At 41.8% G+C, this 14,761-nt stretch overlaps 1 protein-coding gene across 5 annotated transcripts in view; it reads left to right on the forward strand.

Moving 5' to 3' along the window:
• Window positions 1-1,007: 1,007 nt before the first annotated feature.
• The window catches only part of cacna2d2a (calcium channel, voltage-dependent, alpha 2/delta subunit 2a), a 140,026-nt gene continuing 126,272 nt past the window's right edge, over window positions 1,008-14,761 (forward strand). For all 5 annotated transcript variants that reach the window (XM_069535948.1, XM_020101567.2, XM_069535971.1 and 2 more), the window contains exons 1-2: window positions 1,008-1,272; window positions 5,894-5,975. In XM_069535948.1, the coding sequence (XP_069392049.1) occupies window positions 1,157-1,272; window positions 5,894-5,975 (198 nt within the window). In that variant the 5' untranslated portion in view covers window positions 1,008-1,156. The remainder of the gene's footprint in view (window positions 1,273-5,893; window positions 5,976-14,761) is intronic.

Raw genomic sequence — 14,761 nt, forward strand, 5'->3', positions numbered from 1 at the left:
GGAGGAAGAGGAGGTGGCCTGATGCGCGCCCCCGCCTGTCGCACAGGAATGGGCTACGACCACTCGTGTCAACAGCTGAGTCAAGCGCTACAGATGCTCTGATTGCATATGGGAAGTTAGGGAAGTGGACCTTCAAAATAAAGTAATCCACAGTACAGAATTGGCTGTAGTGGCCAAGTGTGTGTACACATACAAAATAATTATAATAGCTCTATTTACACAGCAGCTTTCATAGCAGTGGTCACAAGGTGCTTCACAAACAGGACAGATAAAAACAAGAATACAAAACATCAGAGACAAGAAGCAGAATTACATTTAAAATCAAAGGAAAGGTATTCAAATAATTTGACACTGTTCTCAGGGTACTCACATTGAAATAGATATAAAGTCAAGGTTGAAAACAACAAAGAAACCAGAACTAACGTAAGGAATTGTGCGAAACACTTGTATAATGCTTGATTAAGTGCCATGCCAGGATACCAAATATATATCCTTACAGCAGCTATTCAGGTTGCCATGATGTAACATGCTTGTACAAATAATTCTGCTACTTATGGTTACTCAGGGCTGCTGCCATGATGTAACACCGTCCTTTCGTGAATGCATTTTACTGATGATGTTAAGATAAGTGTAATTGTTTCTGCAGACCTCTCCGGTTCAAAGCGATTAGGCCTTGAGAAGAAAGTGGTTTTATTGTGAAAAGTAGACGTGTGAACATTCTCTTGTTGTCTTCGGAAACTTTACGCTTGTGTGGTCGTTTCATTGGAGAGAGTGCGAGAGGAAAAAGGAGCAAATGTACGCGGTGGCGGCGGAGAGGGAGGGAGGACAGCGAGTACGCAAATAGGCAGCGAGACACATCATCATCACCACCATCATCATCATCATCCACAGCAGCAGCAGCAGAGGCAGCAGCAGCAGCAGCTCTTTCCTCATCCTGATCTCCAGCTGCCAACCCTCCTCTCTCTCTCTGTGTGTCTCTGATTGAGATTTCACTGCCGGCTGAAGTGTCCAGAAGCCTCCGCCAACCTCCACCTCCCTCCCCGCACACACACGCACACTTTCTCCGGAGCTCGGTTATTCTTAGCTCCGCGCTGCCAGAGACTGTCCTTCCGGTGCTGCTCTTATTTATCCCAGTTTCTTGAATATTTAATGGAAAATGGCGATCTGCGCGCAGTCGTGCGGCTTTTTCTGCCTGCTGGCGGTCCAAACTCTACTTCTCATATGTGTCTCCACGCCGACAGTCGGGACCCACCTCTTCCCGCAGCACTACACGTAAGTACCCCGCACCGTGTTGTGTTTTTGTGGGTGGATGAACCGGGGGGAGCGCAGCGCGGAACTGGGACAGGTGGCCCCCGGACGAGCCTGCACATGCGGCCGTGGTGTTTACCTTGAAGTCGCTGTCCCCTCCACCACAGACGCAGCGTGTCTGTTCTAATGCTGCCTCATAAGACTGTGGCTCTCACAGAGACCATGTTGTTGTTGTGGGCAGTGGCTTTTAATACCCAAATCCTTATTCAATTTAGACATAGCCAACAAGGAAACAGGCTACCAGGAATCATGCACAGGTGCCACAGGCGAATGATCCCTAAAAGCAATGATTTAACATCCACAAGGTAAAAAAAATCAAACAGTTGCATTAAAATTATGAATAATAGTAATCATGGTCCATGTGCTGTCTTGGTGTCACTATGGGGAGAATTACGCACGATGGATAGGCTGAGCCATAACGAGGCTAGTCTAGAGAGTCCTCCAGCGTATAGTGCACAGGCACCGTGGAAATAATCACGTCTATCCCACAGCAGGATACAGTGGTGTTTTTTTAACCGGATAATATTGACTCAGAGAATAAACCAATTAGTTAATGGCACAGGAGCCGCCAGGTCTTTAAAGCTCCCCTCCCTGCATCTCATTTAAATTCTCACACAAACTACTAAACTATTTTCAAGATTATTTATAGCAACATGGCTTCCAGTCATGATTCCTTTTATTTTGTATTAAAGCAAATACTAGAGGTTTAATTGGTAGAAATCTGGTAGAAATGTCACTGTTGCTTTATCCGTGTGTCTTTAGGCACAGAAAAGTATCAGAGCTTCCAGCTGTTTTTTTCAGACGAGGAAACTATTGTTGGAGTTTTTCATCGTTGCACCTGTTGTTGGGGAATTTGTTTCTGCTGTGATAATGTAGAGTAAAGCACGATTCTCTTCTCTTATGTGAAACAGACTAAGAGTTTAACCTTGAGTGACACAGAGGCAGAAACACAAGGTCTGCTGCAACAATTTTCCACCTTTGCGTCATAGAAAGATCCAATAAAAGACGATGATGAATAGAAACCAAATACAGTTTTTTTGTAAATGGATTTTGCCTAATTTAAATTCAGTTCATATTTACTCTGAAGATACAAAACCCTCATGAAACTATAAGAGCAACTGTTGCCCTCTCCAGTCTGTGATATGTGGCTTCGGGTCCTCTTAATGATGCTGGTGTTGTGATGATCTGATGGAGTGTGTCCTGTTTGGACGGTTGGTCAGTCAGGCTCATCACAGGTGACAGAAATATACATTTCTCCCTGATGCATCCACTGGATAATCTACATGAAATCTTCAGGGTTTTGTTGGTCCTCGTGGCCAAGGTGACATTCACAGAAAAATCAGTTTTCCTTCATATTACTGCTGATTGATTTTTAGCTCCGTCATCGATTTGATTGATCACCATAATTAAAAAGAATGCAGATCATTTCTCCTTTTAACATGAATGTTTAATTTATATTTGCTGTATTTGCATTCATATTTTGTTTTAAATTATACTTTCATTCAATGGTCAAATGCGAGGCTGCATGTATAATCTTATAGCAACATCCTCATGCTCTGCTTTTCCCTCCAAATATTACAAACTACTGAGATTATTGTAACTGCTGGATTAGAGATAGCATTGTATTAAAACAATGGTAATCTCATTATATTTTATTATAATCAGTGTTAGCCAGTGTTCTTGTTTGAGCAGATAAAAATAGGTGAGGTCCAGGTCTGGTTTTGTTGTTGTTTTAAATCCGGTCCTCCCCTGGGTTTTCAAAACTAGGTCTCGTGTCACCCAAGTCTTTGTGCTATTTGCTAAAATTTGACTGTTGGCTAATTGAAGTGTATAGGGAGTAGCTGTGGCTGTGTCCATGTGGGTGTGTAGGCCTGACACACACACACACACACACACACACACACACACACACACACACACACACACACACACACACACACACACAGGTTTGAGAATGTGTGTGCTGATGGTCTGATAGCCACTAGCTGAGGAAGGGCAGAATGTCCTGTAGTCCATTTTGACAGCAGTGCCAAGAGAGCGTTCTTTCTTTGGACCTTGCTGTCTTGCAGCCTAATCAGAATTGCATGTAGTTAGTATATTTGTGTGGTTTTCGTGTATTGTGTGTGTGTGTATGTGTTTGTTTGGAGGAAATTATTTCCATATAAACTATATGGTGAAAACGTATTCCAGTAACTTAAATGTAAATGTACGAATGTCCAATTTTCTCTAGAAAGCTGCAATGAAAACTCAGAGCAGCTACATTTTAGGGGGAAAAATCTTATTTCCACACATGCAAAATCATTCCACCTTCTGCCCTTAAAGATATCTCAGTATTGCACTTAGGTCATGGTTCATGGCAGCAGAGTTCACATATTGATGTTTAATCTACTTTTCCATAATGTTTGTCTCACTTAAATCATAATACATGAAAAAATACCAAGAGACAAATGGCAGGGTTTTAATCCAACATCAAACTACAAAGAGTTGACCTACATGCGCTGTCCAATGACAATGTCTCGTCTGTGTTTTTAAGGGAGATAAGAGCTTTCACCACACATAAGGGCTCAAAGCATTTACCAAAGCAGCATCTCCCCATCTCTCTATAGCTGAATGAAGGGGTCTGTGTATGTTTTTCCACTTTGATTTACAATTAGCCCAAATCTCAAGTCGTTTTACAAGAGCAAATAAATATTCACGGTCAGCGTCAAATGACCTGCCCTGATGCATGTCAGTTTTAATAGTTGCATGGTCGACTATTGGTCATCTGTCGTTTTCTGTATTATTGATGTATTTGATGTTATGCAAACGATTGAAAAATGTCAACACCCAGAAGCTGGAGTGAAAAGGCTAATATCTGTTTTTATCACGATGTGAGACTATATGCTGAAGTATGTTATCTGTTATTGATTTAACTCATTGATAGATCATAATTTGGATATTTGACTGTGACATTTTTGTACCATTGCAGCAGAATAAAGATGGTGGCAGACTTTTATAATCTTGATAACGTGTCTTGATTTAATCAGATATTTGAAAATCTCTTGAAAAGCTGAACTAGTGTTTGCTTATGTTGACACAGTTTTGTAACCATGTCAAGTTGGTTCTTCATTTTATCTGTGACATACAATATCTCCATAGGATAATGTATTTGAGATATTATAGAGAGAGAATATATCCAATGATATGAATTTCTTTTCCAGCCTACGTACTATCTTTGTGCTGAACAAGGAACACATATATTCTCTTATCCCTGTTATCTACAACTAATTAAAATTATAATTATTAATTATGATACCCAAATTATCATTATTAATATCAAATCAATAATACTCTTAAGACTGCTTGTGTCAGTATTGAGATTTTTGAGACGTTTTGGCATTGTTCTTTTTCACATATACTTACAATATGAGACATAACATAGGGCCCTGTGTGTGTGTGTGTGTGTGTGTGTGTTTGTGTGTGTGTAGCATGTAGACTAATGAAGTTGCGTAAGAAGTCTGCCTGGCTCGGGGACAGAGGTAATGTCCCTCACTGTTAGTATCACTGCGCCGTGCTCGGCTCTGCTCTCACTGTAAGCTTGTTTTTATTTCATATCGAGGTGACCTTTTCATAGTCAGCGGCCTCTCCCCAGCGGTCCCGCTCTGCACAGTCCTTTTTGGAGGCCCTCTCGCGTCCTCATAATCTTGTCCCCGTAAACACAGCCAGGGCTCTGTGCTCGCTGGCGTGTTTGCTCTTCTGTTACTCTTCTGATGAGGCCCGCTCCGGCTTTGTGATTACGTCGAGCGCTGTCACTGCTCGGCAGATTTGTGCAATTTAATAAATCTGTCTTCCTGCTTGTCTTTTGAGCAAATCTGACATTTAAAGATGACATTTGTCTCCATCGTCATATTAAAAGACAAACGACTCTGTTGTGCTGTTGATGCTAGTGATTAGCTATCTGCAGGCTGCTGAAAGGAAAAGGTTGGCACGCAGTCAGTGGTTGGCTCGCAAACACACAACAGAATTTATTCATCTGACTGAGATTGAGTGAGAGTTTCTGTCGTCGGTCACGCACACAGATTGTTCAGTGTGTATCCAGGTTGGCAGGTCGGCCTCTCGCTGCAGCTTTAAAATGATCTAGTGAAAATCTTGATCCATTAAGTCATTTGTTGCTTGCTGGGAGATATACAGTGATGAGCTCCAGCCGTTTGATCTCTTAATTCCAAAGTTGGCTCCGTCTACCGGAGATCAGCTCCTGCTTAGGGTGCACTTCTGTCAGACCAGAGCAGTTTTATTGCAGAGCCACTGATCCCAACCGAGCCATGGCAGACACGTTCGCCGCCAGTCCTGCCAGAGACGACCAGATATATGCAAGGTGTGATATGAAGAGAAGGTTCTGATGACTAACCTAGACATTAGCAGAGATTGACAGTATGAGTTCCAGATAGGGATCTGGGAGCAAGCATAGTTTGGGAGATACACAAAGATGGCAAGAGACTTACAAACAGACTCAATCTCCGATGGAGAAACCAGTGTCTGTGTGATGTCATGCTGATGAGATAATGTCGAGGGATGCAGATTGACAATGTCTAATTTCATTTTGCAGAATGATTCACTGGGCCGGACGTATCGAGAAGGAGCTGGAAAAGGTTCTGCAGCACGTCACCGGAACTCAGCAGATGAGATCGGTGAGTTGACGTCATGCTTGGATGTGACGCGCTGCTATTTTCCTCCATTATTAATCAGTAAGATTGTGCTGGCTGAGGTTGTACAACATGGACTCCCAAGTCCTTGTGCGCAAACACACACACACACACACACACACACACACACACACACACACACACACACAGAGCACTGCAAATCTTCGACATAATTCTTACTTTTTCAATTGCAACTCAGCTTCTGTCAATTTTTTTGACCTAAAAATCCCTATGAACTTTCAATTTAGATTTTACTTATTTTTCACAAAATCTCATGAAACAGGGGCTTAAGATCAAAGATGTACTATATTATTTTATAGGCAAAAAATTCATTTGGTTTAACAAACCCGAAAATGAAGTTGGTTGTCTGCGTCCCTGAATGCGGCTGTGGGTAACACGTGTCTGTCTTGTGGTCGAGCAGATGGTTGAGCAGAGTGTGATTGACACTGTTTCATCATTTTCCCGCCATGTGTGCATGTTCACCGTGCTTCCAGGGTTTGTAATGCACCCTGAGATAAATGCTTCATTATTGCTGTTTGGGTGAGTGTGATTCATCCAGCCGGTGCGGTGCCTGTGGCAGCTCTAATACAAGCAGCTACAGTGGTTAGTGGGACGGCTCATAGTTTGGTGTCAACATTGATGGATCCTAGAGAGGAGGAAGTGCGATGACGGGGAACTTGCTAGTGTAAAGGTTAACGATTAGTGGATATAAAGCAGATGTTCAGATTGCATGATAGAGGTATGGGTTGAATTTGAGGAGTCAGTCCAGTGTTAACAAAACACAACTCAGTATGTTTATCCATCGAAATATTAGCTTTTTTCAGTTTGTGCAAATATTTGTTTCTGCATTTCCACTGAGCAATGTGAATTTCTAAAATTTTTATTTGTTACACTTGGTGTCAAGGTGATAGTATATTTTTTCTGAAAATTCAGAATTTCCAAAATGTTGTCCTTCCATAAAAAAAGCATTTATTTAATCGTGGTGCATTTTTCAGGAGAGCCCGACTGATATGGACTTTAAGTGGACGATGGTGATACCAATCTTAGGGGATAAAAATTTCCTGATACGATAAATCGGCCGATACCCTAACCCCATAAGACTAAATGGCAATAATTCCTAAGATGTTATCAAAAAAGAAATGTAAATGACTCTTGGTATTTTCCAGTTTAAGCATAAACCTTATTATTTATTATTATAACTTATTATAAAGTACAAAGAAAACAAATACAAACAACTTTAATGAAGAAAATAAACATACATAAAATGCAAACATAAATTCATGTTTGTAGACAATGATTTGATCATTGTAAACTTCTAAAGATTTATAATAACCAACAATGTAATGAGAATATTTTCAACACTCAACGTCTATTTTACAGAATCAACAATACAGAAAAGATGCTCTTTTATTTTACATAACATAACAAATTCAGTTTGTTATCTTCATTCAAGTCCTATACCTGCTTATATGTGTGTTTTATAATCACATCTTAGGAATCTTTTATTTTTCTATATACAAATAAATCTTCTGACATATCAATATCAGACATTTATTACTATTAATATTGGCATCAAGTCCCAAATATCCACATCAGTCAGGCTTGAGAATGTGTATGTGTTTGTTTAAATATGTTATGGTTGTTTAAAAACTGAGACGTGTGGACATAGCTGACTTTTGACGTGATGTTAATGCTCAGCGGGCTTTACATTCTGTGGATTTAATCTAATTTACGCCACAAGTGTCTGAGGTTTTCTTCTTTAAGCGAAACCCAAACAGGCCTGTCTCTCTCTAAAAATATCACGTCCGTCCCAGTGATGTCTTGTGTAAGGTGCCCATATGGCTGCATGTGCGTGCGTGTGCGTGTGTGTGTGTGTGTGTGCTGGCCTGACTGTTTGCAGAGCGGGTGTGAAAGAACATTTATCATGGCCCCAAACAGGAGTCGTCACAGGGTGCGCTAAATGGCCCAGCATGCCTAGAAAAGCCATTTTCTAAATGGATGCCTCTCACTATACGTGTGTCTGATAGAAATCTTCCCAGGGCTATGCCGGCTGGTAACAAGATTGCCTCCCTCTGCGCCCCCTTCCTCTTCATGCGCACTTTATTGTCATAGACAAAAAAATGTAAAGTGTGTGCAAATTATTTCTGAGTTTGTCTTACATGGAAAGAGACAAGGAAGTAAGTTGAATATAATGTGGTCTGCACAGTTCCCAGCGGCTGAGGTTTTATTTTTTCTGACAAGCGAGGTAGCGGGTGAAAGAGAGAGAGAGGCTGAGACAGGGCAGCACAGAAAATAGCTGAATACATTTTGAGTCAGTCGCCTTAAACAACACACATACAATATTTTGTTGTGTTTGAGTTTTGTACACACTGTGTTCAAGCTCCGAGTCTGACACATATTAAAACTCATTTCAGTGGTTAAAATCAAACGGGTGACGTGTCGGAGGAGTAGGAAGTTTCGGATAGACAAGAAGAGTGGGTGGCTTTCAAAGCAGAGGAGGAGGAGGAGGGTTTTTTAGAAAGGGAAAGGATGAAGAATTGCTTGACAACTGAGATGGATGTTCAAGCAGTTCTGAGTGTATATTTAGAGTTAAACTACTCAAGATGGATGAAATGATAGAGGGGAAGGACGAGAATTAGTACATTTAAATGTGAGCAGACGGATGCTGTTTATAGTCCTTGTCCTCCTCATTATGCCGCGTGCTGCTGCGTTTGATGTGTTACAGTATGTGATGATGAGAGGCAGCGCTGGACACTGGCATTGTTCCCTTATCCTCGATCGGAGCACTTTTAATAGGCACACATGAGCAGCACACCCACATTCTGTCATTACTGTGATTTGATGGTTTATCACAGATATTATCATCTTCATATGTAGACACCAGGTGGCCACACAGTGTATTAGCTGTATATGCACATGCAGAGAGGTGCTCTGATGGTAGAAGTACTCGGATCCTTACAATATGTACAAGCAGTACATCTAAGTGAAGTATTATCATCAATAATGTATAAAAGTGTAAGTTCCCATTCTGCTACACTGAGATGTTATCACCACTGCCAAGGAGGTTGGTGTTGTTTTCTGTATTTGGTTGTTAGTTAGCATCATTAAATCTTTTGGGCCATTAAGTCGAATTTAACTGTTGTAGCTGACTGAAGTGGATGTAGTTTAAATGACCTCATCATATACAGTTATGTAGTTTAGTCAATGGCTCACAGCCTGTGGCCCCCTTCTCTACTTTGTTATGACAGAGATGTAATGGGTCATATAGGACAGGAGAAAAAGTTTTGCTTGACAAATTTTATTTCAGATTTTGGACTTTTTAGTATTTGATTCTTAAAATAACTGTTGGTGGAACTGTTAATAAATCATGTTTTTTTTGCAGGATTACTCATAAACTAGTGAACCAATTTCCTTTGAATTTTGTGGAGGGGTGGGGTATGAGCCAAGGAAGAACGGGATAAATGGGCAGAGCCAGAAATCGTATCTTTCACTTCCTTTAATATGGAGAGATGTACTTAGTTACGTTCCATCAATGTCTTATTCCCCAGAGAGTCAGAGAAACGTCCTCAGCTAAAGTTGAACCAAAGCTGCTGCTGCTGTGCAACACATGTTGAAGTCTCTCTAATTCATTTCAATGAGAAGAGTCTAATCAGCATCAATAATTTAGCCTGGTGCCCTAAGTTTATCCTGGCTCTTCACAACTCTGTGCTCGGAGGATCTATCTGCCGCCCCACCCTATCCTCTTGCCATTTGCTGCTCTTGATTACTGGAAACCTGAAACCTGGAAATGCACAACCAGATCAATAAACCCACACGTTGAAGTGAGGAGGATGGAAAGACGGAGTGCTGGTTAATGGGTGTGGGATACACCCATTTATTTATTTGAATGATATATATTTTTGCTCTTTTTCCCTCACGCCTGCTCTTCACTCTGTCTGTCTGTGCTGTGTGGCTGAAAGTACATCAGTCAGCCGACTGACCACATGCTGGCTGCAGGTTTATCTCAGTTCAGCACAGACCTTCTTGCCTCTAGTGCTTCCAGTGCACATGTGTGTGTGCGTGTGCACACAGGCGCATGGTAAGTCTGCCTTCATGTTGTTAGCGTTGCTGGAGCCTCTGCTTCAATTTGATCAGCACAGGTATGTTTCCATGACTCTAAGGGAGATGTCGTACGCTGGCTGAACACAACCCCGAACGTTTCCTGTGTTCGTCCAACCTTTCTTCCACCTCCTGGAAACAGAAGGTTGCTCACAGCGAAGACAGTCGTTCTTGACAAACACAGATCTCTCTCCAAAGAGCATCGGTGGATTTACTCACTCTCGCTGACTACAGAAATTTCCAATAATCTGTCTCAGATGCCCAGGGCTACACTCGACATCACCCCTACTCTCACTCCTCAACCCCCCCCCCCCCCCCCCCCCCCCCCCCCCCCAAAGCTGATGTCAGCGTCACCTCCTGCTCTCTCTCTCTGTGTCTGCACCACTGATCCATCGGGGGGTGATGATGTGAGGGGCTGTTCACTCCCATTTGTTTCTTGATTAAAAAGCTTCTTGGGTCTGTGGACAGTTTACAGGAAGAACTGAGGGTCCCGCCTCCCACCATGAGCAGTTACCTTTAAAGGAGAGAGCGTAAGAAAGAGAGAGCACAGACCTCCCCCCTCAACTCTCCCTCCCCTCGACCTTCTGGCCTGGACCTTATACAACAACACCCTGTTATCTGGATGTGTCTGAAACATTACAGGCGTTTTCGCTCTCTGGCTCCGGCTCTCTCTCTCCTGCTCCTCTTAAACCCAAAAAGAATACAAATATCTTAAAGTGGTGCCAAATGTAGAAGACACAGAAGATGTCGGCTTGGAAAGACATCAAGATTTGAAAGCTTTTGGTGATAACAGCCGACACTGGTCAGTGTGCTGTAAACAAAAACACGCAATTTCCGCAGTGGAGTTTATATGGATGTCCTGAAGAATTTCCAGACACCAACTTTCCTGACATTTTAAGGAGTTCATGTCTGAAAATAGCTACGGTGTGTTAGTCATTCATTACTGCTGTTTATCTACACCTGATTAGATTGTAGACAAATAGTACAATCTAGTCAGTCCATGTTAAAGTTAACGTTTCACCACAAAAGACCATGATGCCTTTGATGAGCTCAAACATTTCTATGTTCAGACCAAAGAGAAGCTGAACTAAGATGTGCTGTTACTTCATTCATAGTTGTTTTTCTAAAAAGATAAATGGATGGGTCAATTTCCGTCAGGACGCACTGATGTCTTTACTCATATGAATCATAATGATGATATGATAATGTGCACTGGAAGCACCTGATGTGCTGCACTTAAAGTAGAAGTGAAAGTTAAGTTCATTTATAGCAGATTTTAGTTTTGTTTACACTTGATTATATAAAATATTGATCAGGGTTAAGTGTCGTTTAATATTTTTCATTCAGGTTTAGATTTGATACTTGAATTTCAGTTCAGATGTCAAAAAGTTTAAGAAAGAGAAACAAAGAAATGTAATAAAGTCTCGAAACTTGAGCCAGGTTCAGTAGTATGGCCTTAGCTTCTCCTGTGCATCAGTGTGACACCTCTGTTTATATGAACCAGTCCTAACGCTGGTCTGGACACTTTGGCAGGTACCAAAATAACTGAGGTGATACATAATAATCAGAACTAAATTATGCAACCTTTTTACCTACAGCAGTTAACCATCCATTTGTGTGCCCAAGTGGAATAAATGTTCAGTTTTTAAACCTGGCTTCAGTCCCATTCAGACATCCCATTAGTACATCCCAGGAGCGCTGGGTCGTCAGGGTCACACATCAGGGTCATGAAAGCTTAGACAAGCTCTATTAGTGAACTGCTTCTATTTGGAACCTTTGTGCTGCTCAATTTTCCCTAGTTATGTGCCAACTCTAGCATTTATGTGTATTTACCCAAAACAAGGAACAAAATAAAACACGACAAAATAACAGTGGACATTAGAGACACATAAAACCAGCAGCAAGCTGATCAACAAGCAGTGTGAGAGCTGGTCAGCACCATTACTCCCATGCCTCGGACTCCCCTGCACTGACGGGAGAACAGAAGAGCACACAAACACACACGCTATTCATTTTTCTGCCCTGTTATTGGTTTTCTGACACTGGGGAAGGTTACAAGGATTCCTCAGCTCCCCGGCTTGATGGCCTGGCACTGGTTTACGGTGTTTATATAAATGAGAATACATACACGTATATCTGCAGAGCGCAGCCCTGCACGCAGATATCCCTGTGCTGGTGTTTAGAGGGAATTACTTGAAATAGCTTTGCAATAGAAATATGACAGTTTAGAAAAAGTCGATCCAGATTATATAGTGTTCGTGCCCAGTCTCCATTTTCATATTATGTTTGTTTTTAATCCTCCGCGACAGACGTAGCCTGTATCTTCAAAGGTTCACGTGGATTCTAGGATGAACTGATTAGAATTTGGAGGTCGAAGGTAAAGGTCAGTCTTGGAGCCTCATCTGACGTCGGATTACCTGTGGGGACGACTTCCAATATTTTGAGGTTCCGATGTAGACAGCGGATATTCTGGCCAAGTTTACGGTCCAATCCTCCTCACAAAACACAAACACTGATACTTTTTGTAGGTGTTTTAAGTCCAGGCGACATTTGGCTGATCTCTATTTACAGCTGTCTCCAGGTGAATGCAGATGAATCAAAAAGCCGATGCATTCCACCTCTTTAGCTCTCCTCACAGGCTGTTTACCTGCGTGATGGATCAAACGAGAAACAGGAGCCAGGAGCCTTCAGGCTCCAAAATCTTGTCCCTTGCCAACAGACTTTCACATGCAGAGTCTGTTTATAGAAATTAAAGTTATTGTTTAGTTTTGAAAAATACACTTTTTTTTATTTTTATCAAGTCTTCACTACATATACTCATCTGCAAAGATGTGGATGTAAACTACGACTTGACAGTTTGGCGGAGGAATACAGCTTCAAGGCCAGATTAGTAGTTTTCTTTTGATATTTTACGTGTTTGTTCTGTTGAACCCTGGTAAACTGAAATCTGCTAATCTTAAATAATATATTTATTCTAATACAAATTTAATTTAATTTTTTGGTTTGCAGATATCGCTGCCCTGTGTTTTTATATATTAGCCACTATTTTTAACCCTCCTCAGGTTTTCAGTGTTCAGTCTTGGAGCAGATCCAGGTGACTGAAATCAATTATGCAGGCTGTAAAGCCACAGTGAGGATTTGTTCCTGTGTGTGTGTGTGTGTGTGTGTGTGTGTGTGTGTGTGTGTGTGTGTGTGTGTGTGTGTGTGTGTGTGTGTGTGTGTGTGTGTGTGTGTGTGTGTGTGTGTGTGTGTGTGTGTGTGTGTGCGCACACGCTTGTTGATTCCAGTGCAGTGGATTGAAAGACCAACTGTGAAGAAGAGCACCGAACAAAACACATGATCGGAGGGTCTGAATGTTACTGACTTTCACTGTGGTACATTTGGGGACTTTTGTGTTTATGTGTAACTAATTGTTGCTGGATGTTTCCATGGAAAAGAAAAAAGCGAACACATTCGTGCCACCGGTGGCTTGTTGGTGGAGGAGCGAAGGCCTCACACTCGCTGAAAAGGAAGACAATATAGCATTATGTGTCAGAAAGGGATTAGAGGTCTGCTAAAGCTCCAGCCCTGTCAGAGGAAGATGCTTTATTTTGCCTACGCTGCACATCTTTTCTCCTCGTCTCCATCTTATTTGCAGAGAGTGCATGCGTGCATGCTTGTGTAATTTTCAGTGGTCTTCTGTTTGATGTTTCGTAGAGCGCGTGATGTGTCTTTGGTGCTATCTATGCTCGACAGGGACAAAAAGCTGGGTAGAGCTCCCTGAGTGGGTTGCAGTGGTAATGTAGAGTGGCGTGATGCCCTAGAAAATTCCAGGTGTGAAGTGCTTTAGTCATTCCACTACAGAGGGAGTGCTTCTCTACGTGTGAAGTGGTAGGTGTGGCATTTGCATCTGCTGTGCACAAAATGCATTGGTCTTTTTTTTTTATGCGTGTTTGCATGTGAGAGTTTGGGTGTGCGCTGAAGTCTCCCAGCTCTGTGAGGTTTTGTCCTCCTCTTCTTCTCTTTCTCCTCCACCTGCACTCGTCCGTGATTGATTGGTCACACTTCTGAATAACTTTAATTGGCTTGCCGCGGCAGTGGGTGGTTCTCTGAACCGCCGCAGAAGGCCTGGGAAAGTGTTTTAAATTTTTGATCATGTAGGCAGCGAGGAGTCTCCACTTCCTTCTAAAAGGAGTCTTCAGAAGTGCTACCTACATCTTTTTAATTCTGCAGATCGTAGCTCGCTCTGTGTCTCTTGCCTTGTTCTCTCTCTTTTTTTTAATGTGGAGGAGACGCTCCCCCTCACTCGACAATCTATTTACCCTCTTCTCTTGCTTTGAGCTGGACTTACTCTCATCTCTGCCTCTGGCCCTTTTCCCAGGGCTCAGTTGTTTGATGGGATTTATGCTCCACCACCACAATTGCAGCATCACAAATACACTAATGCATGTATTCATAAATATACTACCTTTTACCTTTTGCAACACAAACAAATTTCATATAAACAAACGCTGTCTCTTAGAAATAAAATTTGTTGGCTGCTTTTTTGTTTGAAGGGAGTGCTTTTAATCAGATCTTCAATATGCAGAACATACAGTATCTGTAAACCTTAAGTGGCAACATATTTCATTTGTTTGAGAGATTAGGTTATTGCTTAAATGTTGTCAAAACAAAATTGAAACATGACGCACAGT

This window comes from Paralichthys olivaceus, chromosome 2 (assembly GCF_024713975.1).
Source record: "Paralichthys olivaceus isolate ysfri-2021 chromosome 2, ASM2471397v2, whole genome shotgun sequence".
In the NCBI taxonomy this organism is placed as follows: domain Eukaryota; kingdom Metazoa; phylum Chordata; class Actinopteri; order Pleuronectiformes; family Paralichthyidae; genus Paralichthys; species Paralichthys olivaceus.